Genomic DNA, 13,047 nt, shown 5'->3' on the forward strand with positions numbered 1-13,047 from the left:
AAGTCATTAGGATTGTAAGCTTTGCAAAAGACATCAAATCTAAAGGAATACAGGCACAGTACATTTCAGCACCTTCCTTACCTCCATCTCAGATCTGTCCCTTTTCTCAGAGCCGATCTTCTCTGCAGAGTGCTCAGTGCAGCTCTTCTCTACAGGACTGCACAGTAACAGGCCTGGTCTAGGTCCTGGACCCACTATGATGTTATCTGGGAAACAAGCAGATATTTCCATGGGAAACATAACTGCTGCTGGCACTCTATCTTCTACAATGCTTATGGGGTCTTCCTTAAAGTCTGCGGATGTCTTTTTATCCAGCACACTGATGAAAGCTGGTTCGTTGTTGTTGTTGCAGATGTCAGGGTCTGGGGTCAGAGGAGGATCCGGTGTGAGGTCTTCATGGTCTTCATCCATCATCATAGCATCGGGCACTGCTGTGGACAAGCTTGCCTTGTATTTGGTGTAATAGAGTGAAACCTTGTGTTTCTTTTGTGGTTGGGACAGGGTGGTTAAGGAGCCCCTCTTTGAGGAGGATTGAGGACGAGGGGTGGGGATGTTGGCCAAAGCTGGAGAGCCACGCCCTTTACCTTTGTCTGAGGTGTGACAGATGTCCACATAGCTCTTACAACTGCCCTTTGCTTTACTGCACAAACAAGACACAAAAATTGCAAATTTAAGTTGTTTAATCCACTTGCAATAGTTGTCTTTAAGCAAATAGTTTAAGTCTCACAATGGGCCCAATACTACTGAAAAACATTGGACTTACTTCACTCCATTGGGTGCCATATTATTGACTGGACCGTTATCCCGCGACAGGACAGAGTTGTGGTTGCTCCTGATGGTGGGTGTGGAAAACTCACTCAGGATATACTGGGCCTGATGGAAGGCCATCAGACACACACCAAACAGGGAGAAGCTGAAACACAAACGGACACAACAGACAATAAGTTAGAACTCCGATACATACCCAAAGACCTGTGGTGTCTCAATATTACATATTGCATAATTGTTGCATACTCTTATAATCTGAAATTCTCAACGTTTGCAAGGTGGCAATTCCAGCAGGTACTAACCATGTGAAGATGAGGGTGATCATCCAGAAAGTTTCCTCCCAGCTGGGACCAGGAACCACCTGAGCGCAGAGCGGCAACATGTGGTGGGGCAGCGTCACGTTGAGGGTGAAAGGGAAAGAGGTGCCGCGTGATGTCACCAGCGTGAGGTCCCGGATCACCCAGGATGAGGTGAAGTCTGGGGTGAAGCTGAGGACACAGACAGGTAGAGAGAGAGTGAGAGACAAAGAAACAGACATAAAAAAGAGACATAACAACAAGATATAGAGGAAGAGGAAGGTATAATGAGGACATTTTGCACAAACAAGTAAAAGAGGAAGAGAGAAAGCGGAAAGAGATGTGGGGACTGCCCATGGTTGAATTATATATAATACTAACATACAGCCACAGATAAACAGCTTTTTTTCCATTTTATATATATATATAGCAATAAAGAAGTTAACTAACATTATTCAAACACTAAGTGGCAACCGTAAAAATGTGATATAAACCTTGGAGCAGGCTAAAGTTCCACTTACGCGATGGTGATCTCAGAGGAGGTGTTGTGGTCCAGGCTGAAGGGGCGACACTGCAAGACCTCAAAGCCGAATCCCTGACACTTATAGCCATTAATATTCATCGACATGACCGTCAGGGGAAGCTCTCCTGCATTCTCCACCCGGAAACTCTTTCTGATGGCGAAAAGCGGCTTGTTGGTGCGCAGGCCTGGGAGAGACGAGCAGGAACGTTTTACTTTTGTTTGTTTGATTGCCTTATCTTTCTGTTAAAAGTTAACATGTACCAACGTAGTTTATTACTTAACAAGTCATGTAGTGATATTAAGTTTAAACATTAATCTCACCATCGCTACATTCCATTAGAGTAGATTGAGGAACATTGAAGCGCAGAGAGGCTCCTGGGCCGGGCAGTTTGCCTCCAATTCTTAGCAGCTCTTTGGCCCCGTGGCCCTGCACCGTCATCATGTCAAACACCGTCAGGTTGTTCCTGTGACACGGTTAAAAAGACAAACAAAGACCGTGGTTCACAGAACATTGCGCTCGATATGCTTGATAAAAACATACGTCAGTGACAAAATGAAGTGTTCCAGTTATCACAAAAAGCCCAAATGATTTTCCAACATATATTCAATATTTTTTTGGACTTTTATCCTCTATTGCAATAACAAAATAAATAATTCATATATCTAGCATAATGAATTAATGCAACACACTCTGCAGTGTGCTTAAGCAGTAGAAGCAGATGCATGGAAATTGGTGGGCGACAGACCTTTTTCAAGGACGGCATTTTGACATGTTTATCACAGTGAGAAAACCACAGGTGTAAACAATCAAAATGAATGATGGTCATTCCTTTACAAATCCCATTTAGCTGATTTGGTATCAAGGTCCTGGTGCCGTGTGTTCTTGCTCATTGTCATGGCTTACAGGGAACCTTACAGGGGAACAGAGCCATCGCTACAGCTCAGGTGGGTAATGTATTTAAAAAAATATATTTGGGTTATATTTGTTGAAAATCTCATTAGAACCCGACAGCAATCAATACATCAAATGCTTTGACAGAAAAGAAAATGAAACGATTGGACGGCCCACCTGTCCGTCCACCTGCCTGCCTGCACACTCTGCTAGCTAACAGCTGTAAGTACTAACGGTAGCCATGCTTGTTGTTTACGTCCATTATGACTATTTTTGGGGAGTGGCTTCAGAGGGACGTCTGAACGGACCGTTGTCCGGCTGAAAAATGTTTAAAAATCCTCCTCAGTCAAAATGTCTGCCGTGAAAAAGGTCTATGAAATTCTCAACTATTGCAAATATCTCTTGCAAAGTTCCAAAATCCTCCACCAATACTTAACCTAAATACACATATGAACATGAGCAAACTCCTCCCACTAATATGAATCAGTACCTGATGATGAGGATGGTGGTGGTGGGTTTGTGTTCAGAGGGAGTGAAGACCACAGCAACTTCTCTGGCCTCCCAGGGCTGCAGCAGCAGACGCAGGACACCCTCTCCTGTTATGGCCTTCACATTTTCCCCCACCTGCACACAAACACACAGAAAGAGAGGAAAAGGTTTAGAGGGAAAGCACAATTGGCAACCCTGAAGCACAACAAGAATGCCAAGTAAGATAAGCAGCCAAAAAACAATGAGTAAATCAGAAAAAGACCACCAGACAAAAGTGCTTCAACTTTATTTCTCCGGGAACATTCTCAGGACTTACCTTGGGGGGAGAAGCCAAGAGAGAAAACTCTGTAGCGCTGATGTTGACAGAAAGGGGGCTGATATTAAACCTGTCGATCAAAACAGAGAAAACAAATCATCGAATCGTCTCAAGGGATGTGCTGGAGGAACAACGGTACAATGCTCCAAACAGCCGAGGCAAAGCACAACTTGATTAGTGCGTACCATTTGGTGAAGAGGTCCAGAGCCTCCAGGGGGGCCGGGTACAGGGACAGGATCCGAATCTCTACAGAAACCACTGAAGACGAAGGATTCTTCAGCATGAATGTCTTCACCTGAAACAAAAACATTTTTGTCTTTTTGCTGCAGAAAAATGTCACAAATTTTAAATCCAGCTATATAAATATATAAATATACATCTACGCACATCATTTTTAGTGAGGAGTCATTGAGTGTCACCCACCTTGCTCTCATTGACGGGTGTAGCACCAAAGTCCAAAGGAAAGGACGTCTCTACGGCGAGTCTGGGCCACCTGAGAAGACAAAAAAGGTTTACAAGATTAAACTTGTATTGTGTGTAATGATGGATTATAATACACATAATGGCATGAAAAAGGAAGCTGCGTGTTGCGTTTAAGACTGACCTGCAAGACAGTTTGTCTTTGTGGCTCTGCCATCGGGAGCAGAGCTCAGCAGCCAGCTTGCTGTCTATGGACCAAGACGAGGGGAAAAAGTCGGGGAGGAGGGTACGCTGCCAATCTGAACGCCCTGATAATATGACAGAACATTTATAATTAATATACAAACACTAATAACTAAAAACAATATGACTTTTTCTCTCACACAAGAGGTCAAGTGGCGTCTCACCTGATTCAGACAATCTGAGAGGGCAAGGACGTCCACAGTCAGGTTCCCCCTCAAACACCATGTCCCCCTGCTGACAGAAACATCATCCGTTACCACATCTGATCCTGCATACCGGTCCACAACCCAACACACTACAGTGGAAGACCGCTAATAGTGATCACTGTTACAGTGATCAACCGCTTATATGGATTAAGAAACTGGTGTTTTACCTTGAAAGGAGAAGAGTGGAAGTAAAGGGGAATGTGCAGGGCTGTGCCCAGGCTGGTGTCCAGACTCAGGGTGAACACCTGGTTGATGGGCAGGGCCCTGCTGAGCAGCTGGAGGGACAGGATACGCCAGCAGCCCTGAGGAACTGTCAGTGGAGCGCTGAAGTTCATCACCTGACAGACGGGGGGCAGCAGAGACATTTGTGTCAAGTCCTGATCTGAACTTGGGATCCTTATGATAAAAGGGTGAAGTGTGCCAGAATACACTTAGCATAAAGTAAGAGAACATTAACTGATCAGCATTTTATCATCGTCTAATCAGATCTGCTTCCTATCACTCTTTGAGGTTAATGATGCACACCTTCATTACTCCCTGCAGGTTCTGTGAGAGGCTGACATTCATCACAGTGACGGGTAGGAGGAGGGAGTTCGTCAGCCACAGATCCACCTGGTCCGCATCTCTTTGTTTCACCTGGAACAGGCTGAAAAAATCCCCCACGGTCCTTTTGCAGAAAGAAACAACAAAGTGACAAAGTGCTTTCAAACAATCAGGCTTTGGTAATCAAGCTCGGCTTTAATTCTAAAGGTTTCTTAGCAAAACCTGGTTGTGAAATGACATTACCTGTGTGTGATATGTAGTCCAGGGAAGCTGTAAGTTGTCTGGTTTCCCAGAATTTTTAAACTGATATGATTCATGCATTTCCCATCATGGCCAGGCGATGAACCTAATATATGAAACAGAACTGTTGTTGACAAAAAAATTCCTGGATATTTGGTTTAAATGCAATTACCTCCACCCACCATTAAATGTAAAAGGTAAATAGACTGCGCTTGAACAGCGCTTTTCTAGTCTTCCGACCACTCAAAGCGCATCAACACTACATGTCATCATTCACCCATTCACACACGACCATGTAAGGTGACTAATCATTAATAATACAAATTCATACACTACAGGCACAACTTGCGGGAGCAACTTGAAATGACTGGTCACCTCTGCAGGCAAGCGTTGCCACTTCAGTGAAGTTTTTGGCCTCTGGTCTCAGAAGAACCTGATTAAATTCCAGGCTGGCCTCCACTTTTGATAGCACCTGCATGTCCTGGGGAGAAAAGGAATCCTGTCAAAGCCTATAAATTGCTACCTATAAACCCCATAATATAGCAAAACAATGACAAACATCTCACCTTTACACAGAGCTTCTTGCCTCCAGAATTTAACATATAAACTCCTATTTTTGGATACCCTGTGAAATAAATAAAAAATAAGTCATACAAATAAAAAGTGTACATATGTACAGTACAACATACTAAATATATGGCTTGGTTTACAGTTATACTTGATCCTGATGTATGTACAAATCTACATGTTGTAGTATGGAAAGGTCTCCCTTACATTCTTTAGGAGTCATTAAGAGAACTTGGCAGAGACAGATTTCTTGAGCAAAGCTACGATAAAAAGTGAACATTCAAAATGACCTCCATAGTCACACAGTTTAGCAGAAAGTTATAACGAGACGATACAACGAGTCACCATCTGCTGCTGACAGAAGTAGTCTAATACCGCATGTAAAAGCTGTGACACTATGACAAGTTCTTAGCAACACAAATTTGGTTTGCTGATGTGGTTCAATAAGCCTGTGTGACAAAAATATTTACGGTACATGAACACCAATGCAGCGGCGCTCACTTAAATCTTTAGTCTCCGTGTTAATCTGGACAGTGAGCCCACCAAAGCGGAACTGACGTCTTCTTATATTTCTTTCATCTGACAGCAGCAGAATCATCAACATTATCTCAGCTTTCCCCCCCCCAGAGTCAAAGTAAACAAGATTCAGGAGAAAGGGAAAAAAAACAAGAGCCTCATTAAGTCTGCCTCTAGCGTCAAAATAAAAAAACACTATTTCAACCTCTTGAACTTTTGCTTCAATAGCGGTCCACCACAGAAACGGGTCTAACAGACATTTACTGAGGTCATTCGAGTGGAGGTTGGTACCCATCTACTGAGCATCAGTGATATCGGTGAGAAGAGGTGCCTGCGAAGCTTAAAAAGATATCAAAAGACAATACTACAGGCACCCCCCCCCCCCCAGCCAGTTCACCCTGCTACTATCTGGTAAGCGATATCAGCTGCAGTTCCACCAGACTTCAGAGCAGCTTCTTTCCTCAGACTCTGACAAATTCATCCTCCACCCTCCACCATATAATACAGCTTTGCTTTTTTTGTGTGTTTTTCCTATGTAGCAGGACTACAAACTGCATGTCGTTGTGCAACCCTGTGTTGTACAATGACAAGAAAGTAAACCTTGTAACCTTGTAAGAAGCAGCACGACACTAGTGTCAGTCCGTATCAAGCTGTGTGGTCTGTTTACGTGACGCTGTGTAACACTGACACCTTCCCACAGCTAAATTGCATCCAGACTTTGGGTCAGACTGGTCAAACAAACCCACCTACTGCAGCCTGTCCAGCAGTGGGGGCCATCAGCAGCACCGAAATGTGCTCAATGACGTAAGGCTTGAGCTTGTCCAGGTCAGTGGGCCGGTCACCATGCGCAGACAGATTAATCTGCAGACTGAGGCGCTCTTCACTCTGGAGGCAGGACCCCTGGGACGGGACAGGAAAGACATACCAGTCATGCACCAAACAGAAGGACAAGCATGATAACAGAGGGGAGTCATTAGAGAATGAAGAAATTCAGTAAACAGGGAACAGAAACTAACAAAGATAAAGAAGACAAATACACAAAATATTGTTATTTAAGAGACAAAGAAGACTTTTTTTTTTTTTTTTTTGTGGAATAAACACTGGCCACCAAAAGTGTAATGTATGAGTTGATGATTGACTGGGTCACAACAGACTACAGCCAATGAATAAGAAAAGATATTTACTCTACAAGCACGCTAGCACACCAGAATAATGAGAAATATCCAGGCGTGACTGATGAACGAGAAAGAAAGAAAACAAATAGTGATGGAAAAAAAAAGTTCTTTCTTTGCCGTGACAGACAGAGTAACCAGATACTTGCTGTACATTGACAGACAGAAACAAGCAGGCAGTAACTTACTACTACCCCTGCACCCTGTGACTAACTCTTTAAGCTCACAAGTCAGTACTGGGAGAGTGAAAATCTCCCACGAAAACCAGGGCTCATCTCAGAGGACGAATCAGCACTTGACCTGTAGACAGATGCCCTGCCTTGGTGCCACCGGGGCTCACGAATGCAATAACAAACCTAATCCTTTGAAACCAAGCCCACTGCTAACTTCCTGCAAGGCTCAGTTAATCTGTGAGCAGTATCGCCACTGACCAAAGGCCAGTTCTCAATTATACTAGCGTCGTCTTGAACATTAACGGAGGAGCAGGTGTTGATCTTGGACAAGAGCCAAAGGGTCACAGCTGAGACACTCATGCAACACAGCGGCAGAATGATTTCAGTTTGTATAATTATGACAATATCGTTGGTTTGTCTGCAGCCGCCTTTTGCGTCATACGATTGCGCCACATGAACACTGGGAGCCCTGTGTTAATTAAAGCGTCTCTGGAGAGAGCAATTCAAAGTCTGGCATGGGATTTCACCCTCCTCAGGGGTCCTGGAGGAAACAGAAGGCGCTCCGATGACAAAGCCCGGCGTTCAGTTTAAGTTTTGGACTAGCTGGCCTTCTGCTCAGAGGAGAGGGCGTGACGAGAGCAGCGAGAAAGAATCACTACTCACTGCGAAGTAGGAAACGAGCAACAAACTGTGTCAGGATCATAGATCACAGAAAATGATTTGATAAAAAGCTCTGCTTTGTACTTTGGGTAGACTTTCCACAAAGTCTACCCTACACCCGTCCTTCTCATAGTCTGACTGCTCACAAAACGAAGAATGTTTTCAAGTCAAATTCAGAGAAATTAATACAATTCTGGTTGTTACAAGACTTTGGAGTATCGAGGTGAAGTAGTTCCTCCCTGTCTCAACGACACCACAACTAGTTTGTTAGCCAATTATGGTCCAGTATGCAACTTACCCAAGTGTGATGAGGAAACCTGAACCCTTCAACCCGTATCTATTTTTTTTTCTTGTTTATTGTAAAATAGTGTATGTACATTGAGAGCGGAGAGGAAACCGGAGCCAAATTCCATGTATGCGTACACATACATGATTCAGTGCACTAACACTGAGAATTGACTTTACAGTAAAGTAGGAGACATATTGTGTCCAGCAGCGAATAATTTGAAATGATAAATAAGGAATATACTCACAGGAGTAGTTGTAATTGTAAGAATTGGGACGTTTTTGGGTGTCAAAACCATATAAGATTAATACGTAAGATTAATAATAAACAACTTTGAATAAGTACCTGAGGATTGTTGAACAAACTCTTCGGTAAGCTGCACTCCAGGAGGAGACCCAGTATAGTGATGTTGGAGGCATCTTCCTGCAGGAGAAACAGCATGACAGACCATCGGGGGTTTAAAAGATTGATGTAAGCATTAAAGAATATATATATATATATATATATATATAAGCATCATCAAGTTGGGTGGTCATCTTATTCTATTATATACACAAGGCCTTTAATGATCAGTAGCCATTACAAAGCCACACATGACTGAACTCTAGTGGTGCTAGCCATGCACTACACATTATAGGAATTCAGTGAAACAGCAGCTTTGGTTGGTTTGGTCACTTATTGGACAAATTAAAAGAAACAGAGTAGCGTCTGTCTAATGTATGTTATACGAATGAATAACATATATTACACATAACAGTGAAGCGATGCCACTCCTCACTGAACAGCTGAACACTCTGGGGATGTCAACGCCTGCAATCTTTAAACATGGTTTAAATATTGTCCAGGGAATCCCTCATTCCAATGCAGATCATGGTGGACCTCACAAGGGGGCTACATTGGATTCACATTCAGTACATCTGCATTTAAACCGGCAGGCTGTCTGGTATTACACTAACGTCTGCACCACATCGACAATAACTCAAAATTCAGTAACATCTATTAGTAACAAAATGAAATGAAGTGCTGAATTTTGAGTTTTATATAAAATAAAACCTCACAAGTGTACATGACTGCACTTTTATCAGTCAGTAAATGAAATATAAAACTGGCATGGTAATTATGTCTAAACTAGGTTGAGCTTTCCATTTCCCCCTTTCGTTTTGAACTGAATACCAATGGTGGGACTTCCTCTTTGTTCAGCTTCTAAAAGGCACATAGTTCCATCACACATTACAACTATTTGATAATAACTTTAAAAAAATATATATCCGACTAACAGACAAAGCCTCGTCATCAGCTTTGTGGAATAAAACATCAGAAATTATATATTCATTCAAAATATATGTTAAATGAAGCAGAAATGTTAAGATGACAGAAAACTGAAACGATATCAATTTGGACTTGATGATTGTAAGTATACTGTAACGGTGGACGACGTTTTCTTAACTATATGTTGAAACATGGGAGCTTGGTGAGATGACAAAAGAATGCATTCAGCATAAGCAGCAGTCGGAGTGATTATGACAGCTATAGTCTCCCTGCAAGCTGACATTCTGCAACTGTCAACCGTACTTCCTGTTGTGGAGGCGAGGACTCCTGTCAGACAGCTTCTCACACACTTTCAGTGCTTCTAAAACCGTGCACTAATTTGTCATTGGTGCTCTGTGTTTTTGCATGGCTTTAAAACATGCAAATCAATCATTGTACAAAGCATGCGTCATTTAAAATGAATAGTTTGTGGTTCTACTCTGCAAACAAACATTTACATTTGTAAGCATGAAAAAAATAAATAGAAAAAGGGATCGTTTGCGTGACTTCCTCCATGCCGACTGCTCACACATTCAGTAGATTGACGACAGCAAGAGCTTGTCAGTGTGTATCACAAAGCCTCTGTGTGTTAGTATGCAGGCGTCTGTTTATCAGGGCGGCAGGAAAAGGGAAATCAGCCGTTTCCAATGATGAGCCGTTAGTCGCTACTATGCACGGACTGCACAAACAAAGACGTTTAAATACATACCTGAGTTTGGGTCAGCTTAATGCTCTGGATGTGAGGGAATACTAGCTGACTATCCTTTCTTTGGACAGACTTTAATGAACCCTGGTGAACTCCCACACCAAATACCTGGAAAAGGAACAGTTCATGCTTAGGAAAGGGATTGTCAACACCATGCACATAACAAAGTAGTGTTGTATAACTGAGCAGTTGGTAACATGGAAGCAGATATTTTGTGATTATGAATAAAGTAAAAGTAGGTGATGTAGCAGCAGAAAGGATTTCCCCAAAAAATACATTTGACTGGTTTTCATCTGCATTTTAAGGGACAAAAGTAAGTAAGCACATTACAAAGGACTAACAAATGCTACATGGAATGCGAGAAATATATATGTAAAACAAACTTTTTTCACACTGTAACACTAGCATGTCAGAGTATGGTGACGAAGAACCATATTAACTGTATTCAAGACATAAACTGGCCTCCGTTTAAGCTGAATAAAGCATAAATGGCAGACATTAGGCCCTGCAACTCTTGCTCATTCATTTAGCTGATCTTTCTTCCGTCATTAGAATGTGTCTCACCATAGGACTGAGCACAACATTCAATTCAAGCCATATAACAACGGGTTTATAGCGCCTTTATTTCAAATCGTACAGAAGATGGAATGGAAGGAAAGATGATGACTCTACAATTAGTCAACGGATATACGTGTGTTGAGAAAAATGCCCACAAGATTTGTGTTGTTGGTGTCATTGGCAACATAAATATAACAGGCAAATGACTGAAACATTTGCATGTCTTTGAGACACGTGAAGGGAGTGGCGCTGCTGGAGGCAGTGCAGGGAGTCCAAGTGTCTGCATGTCTGGGCGTGTTTGCTCGCCATTTATAAGCTATATGTGAGAAACACTGCAGTGCGGGTTGAATGAGAGATTGGCAAAACTCGCCACTACAGCAAAATACACACTTCAAATGTATTTGGAGTAAATCTCTACATCTCATTCTTATTTACTTTGGTTCTAGTGCTGTGGGCTGACAGCTGAGTAGATAAAGCAAGTGGTAGCACAACCAGCTAGGGTGGAACCACAAAGGCAGACTCAGGGACTGGAGTGCAAGTAAGAGGATACAGCAGCTTGGAGAATTTGAATGCAGATTTCCAGACTGTATTCCTATTAATCTACATGGCTTTACTCAGGTGAAGTAAAAGCAAAAACATTTACAATGTCACAATAAAAGTTATCGAACAAAAGCACTAGTTGCATAATGTCTCCTACTTTAAAAGGGATCTTCTCGTGACATTTATGTGCTTTTCAGGTCCTGATCATGCAATGTGAGAGCAAGGGCAGTTCATAACATTATTTACAAATACCATAAACAATGGGGTTTTTGACTTCCTTCGTTTATGAGTTTGTGCATGCGGGATGGAAAGTGAAAACAAACATGGTGGATGCCAGCTACGTCCTGAGCAGCAGTCTGAAACCAGAAGTCTAGCATTGTGGTATTTTGGATCACAATACAAAAGAAATCAAAGTTTGATATGATTTAAGTTTTCTTTTGTAAACTCTTGTCATAACAAATTGAGGTAACACATCCAACATGCGAGTATCTTTCACTCTACTATCTGGAGAGAAGCAGGATCGCGAGGTGGGATTTCGCCACATTATCCCAACAGAACGTGATCTGAGACTATACAGCAGGAGATGTATTAATGGAACTGACCTGGTATGACAGTAGCCCATGGGCCGATGTGTTTATAAATAATGTGTTTTCTACATTGCCCTCCTCAGACGGGAGGAAAATTAGTTTAAAAGATGCCTTCCCTCTGGGTGGGATCACCTAAGACAGAGAGGAAACATAAGAAGTTACTTCAGACACTTCGACAAAGACCAAGGCACACAGAGAAGTAATACTCGTGAAAATACAGTATAGTGCAGCTACACACACACACACACACACAAATGCATACATATACACTTACTCTTCTGTGAAAGAAAGGTATGTAAAACTGCCTGCTGGAGGTAAACATTGACAGCAGCGTCACAGGAACTTCCTGGCTGGGGTTGTGTATATATATGGTCTCAGCTCTCGGCAGCCCCAGCGACCTGTAAAGAGACAGAACAGCATTATAAATAACGGGCTCTCAACGCAACCTTTACCCAAGGAGCACCGCGGCACGCCTTGAAGGGCACCATATTGTAAATACACAATTATCTATCGGTTGGCTTATTCATGAGGCAGCCAAGGAGCTAATACCAAAATTGATTAGATCCTTCTGGTGGTGGTTATTGTTAAATTTCACTTAAATGTCACATTTATCCATGTGATTATAAGTTTACGGTCATGTTTAAAACACCAATCAAGAATAATGAATTTAGGATCTTACTATGTGCCCAGTGTAAAAAAAACCCACCAGTGTTATTCTTTAAGATGGGCAAATAAATAAATGTTAAATGAAACTTAAATCCACCTTAAATCTATCTACGTGTCAGTGTTTAAAAGTTGGAGATTAGCCAAGTAATTTGGTCACTGCAGTAAATCATCTGAGTCACTGAATAACTCGTTTTGCATTCTGTCATTATTCAAAAGCCAAAAGAGGAAAATCATCCACTTGCCTCTTTGTCAATAGTGGTAAACAAATGTAACAAAAAAAAGGTTCCTCTGAGAAAGGCTCCAGTGTAAGAAGTAAAGCCACATATTCAAATAGGGACATAATGGAGGCTGTGAACAAGCTTTGGGTTGCAT

General features: G+C 42.2%; 1 protein-coding gene across 2 annotated transcripts in view; it reads right to left on the reverse strand.

Moving 5' to 3' along the window:
* The window catches only part of tmem131l (transmembrane 131 like), a 32,327-nt gene that overhangs the window by 5,796 nt on the left and 13,484 nt on the right, over positions 1-13,047 (reverse strand). Inside the window, exons 5-25 of one of the 2 annotated variants that reach the window (XM_068726832.1) lie at positions 12,284-12,407; positions 12,025-12,141; positions 10,328-10,432; positions 8,656-8,733; positions 6,766-6,919; positions 5,503-5,561; positions 5,312-5,417; positions 4,940-5,042; positions 4,679-4,820; positions 4,321-4,491; positions 4,112-4,178; positions 3,889-4,012; positions 3,708-3,777; positions 3,470-3,579; positions 3,285-3,354; positions 2,970-3,103; positions 1,909-2,051; positions 1,586-1,772; positions 1,071-1,256; positions 764-913; positions 82-640 (exon numbers count right to left, since the gene is read on the reverse strand). In XM_068726832.1, the coding sequence (XP_068582933.1) occupies positions 82-640; positions 764-913; positions 1,071-1,256; positions 1,586-1,772; positions 1,909-2,051; positions 2,970-3,103; positions 3,285-3,354; positions 3,470-3,579; positions 3,708-3,777; positions 3,889-4,012; positions 4,112-4,178; positions 4,321-4,491; positions 4,679-4,820; positions 4,940-5,042; positions 5,312-5,417; positions 5,503-5,561; positions 6,766-6,919; positions 8,656-8,733; positions 10,328-10,432; positions 12,025-12,141; positions 12,284-12,407 (2,959 nt within the window). Of the gene's footprint in view, positions 1-81; positions 641-763; positions 914-1,070; positions 1,257-1,585; positions 1,773-1,908; positions 2,052-2,969; positions 3,104-3,284; positions 3,355-3,469; positions 3,580-3,707; positions 3,778-3,888; positions 4,013-4,111; positions 4,182-4,320; positions 4,492-4,678; positions 4,821-4,939; positions 5,043-5,311; positions 5,418-5,502; positions 5,562-6,765; positions 6,920-8,655; positions 8,734-10,327; positions 10,433-12,024; positions 12,142-12,283; positions 12,408-13,047 lie in introns of both variants that reach the window. The other variant, XM_068726831.1, reaches the window with a different exon arrangement.

This window comes from Cebidichthys violaceus, unplaced genomic scaffold (genome assembly GCF_023349555.1).
Source record: "Cebidichthys violaceus isolate CVI_PGR_0920_01 unplaced genomic scaffold, fCebVio1.0.p SCAF_4, whole genome shotgun sequence".
NCBI classification, from domain to species: Eukaryota; Metazoa; Chordata; class Actinopteri; order Perciformes; family Stichaeidae; genus Cebidichthys; species Cebidichthys violaceus.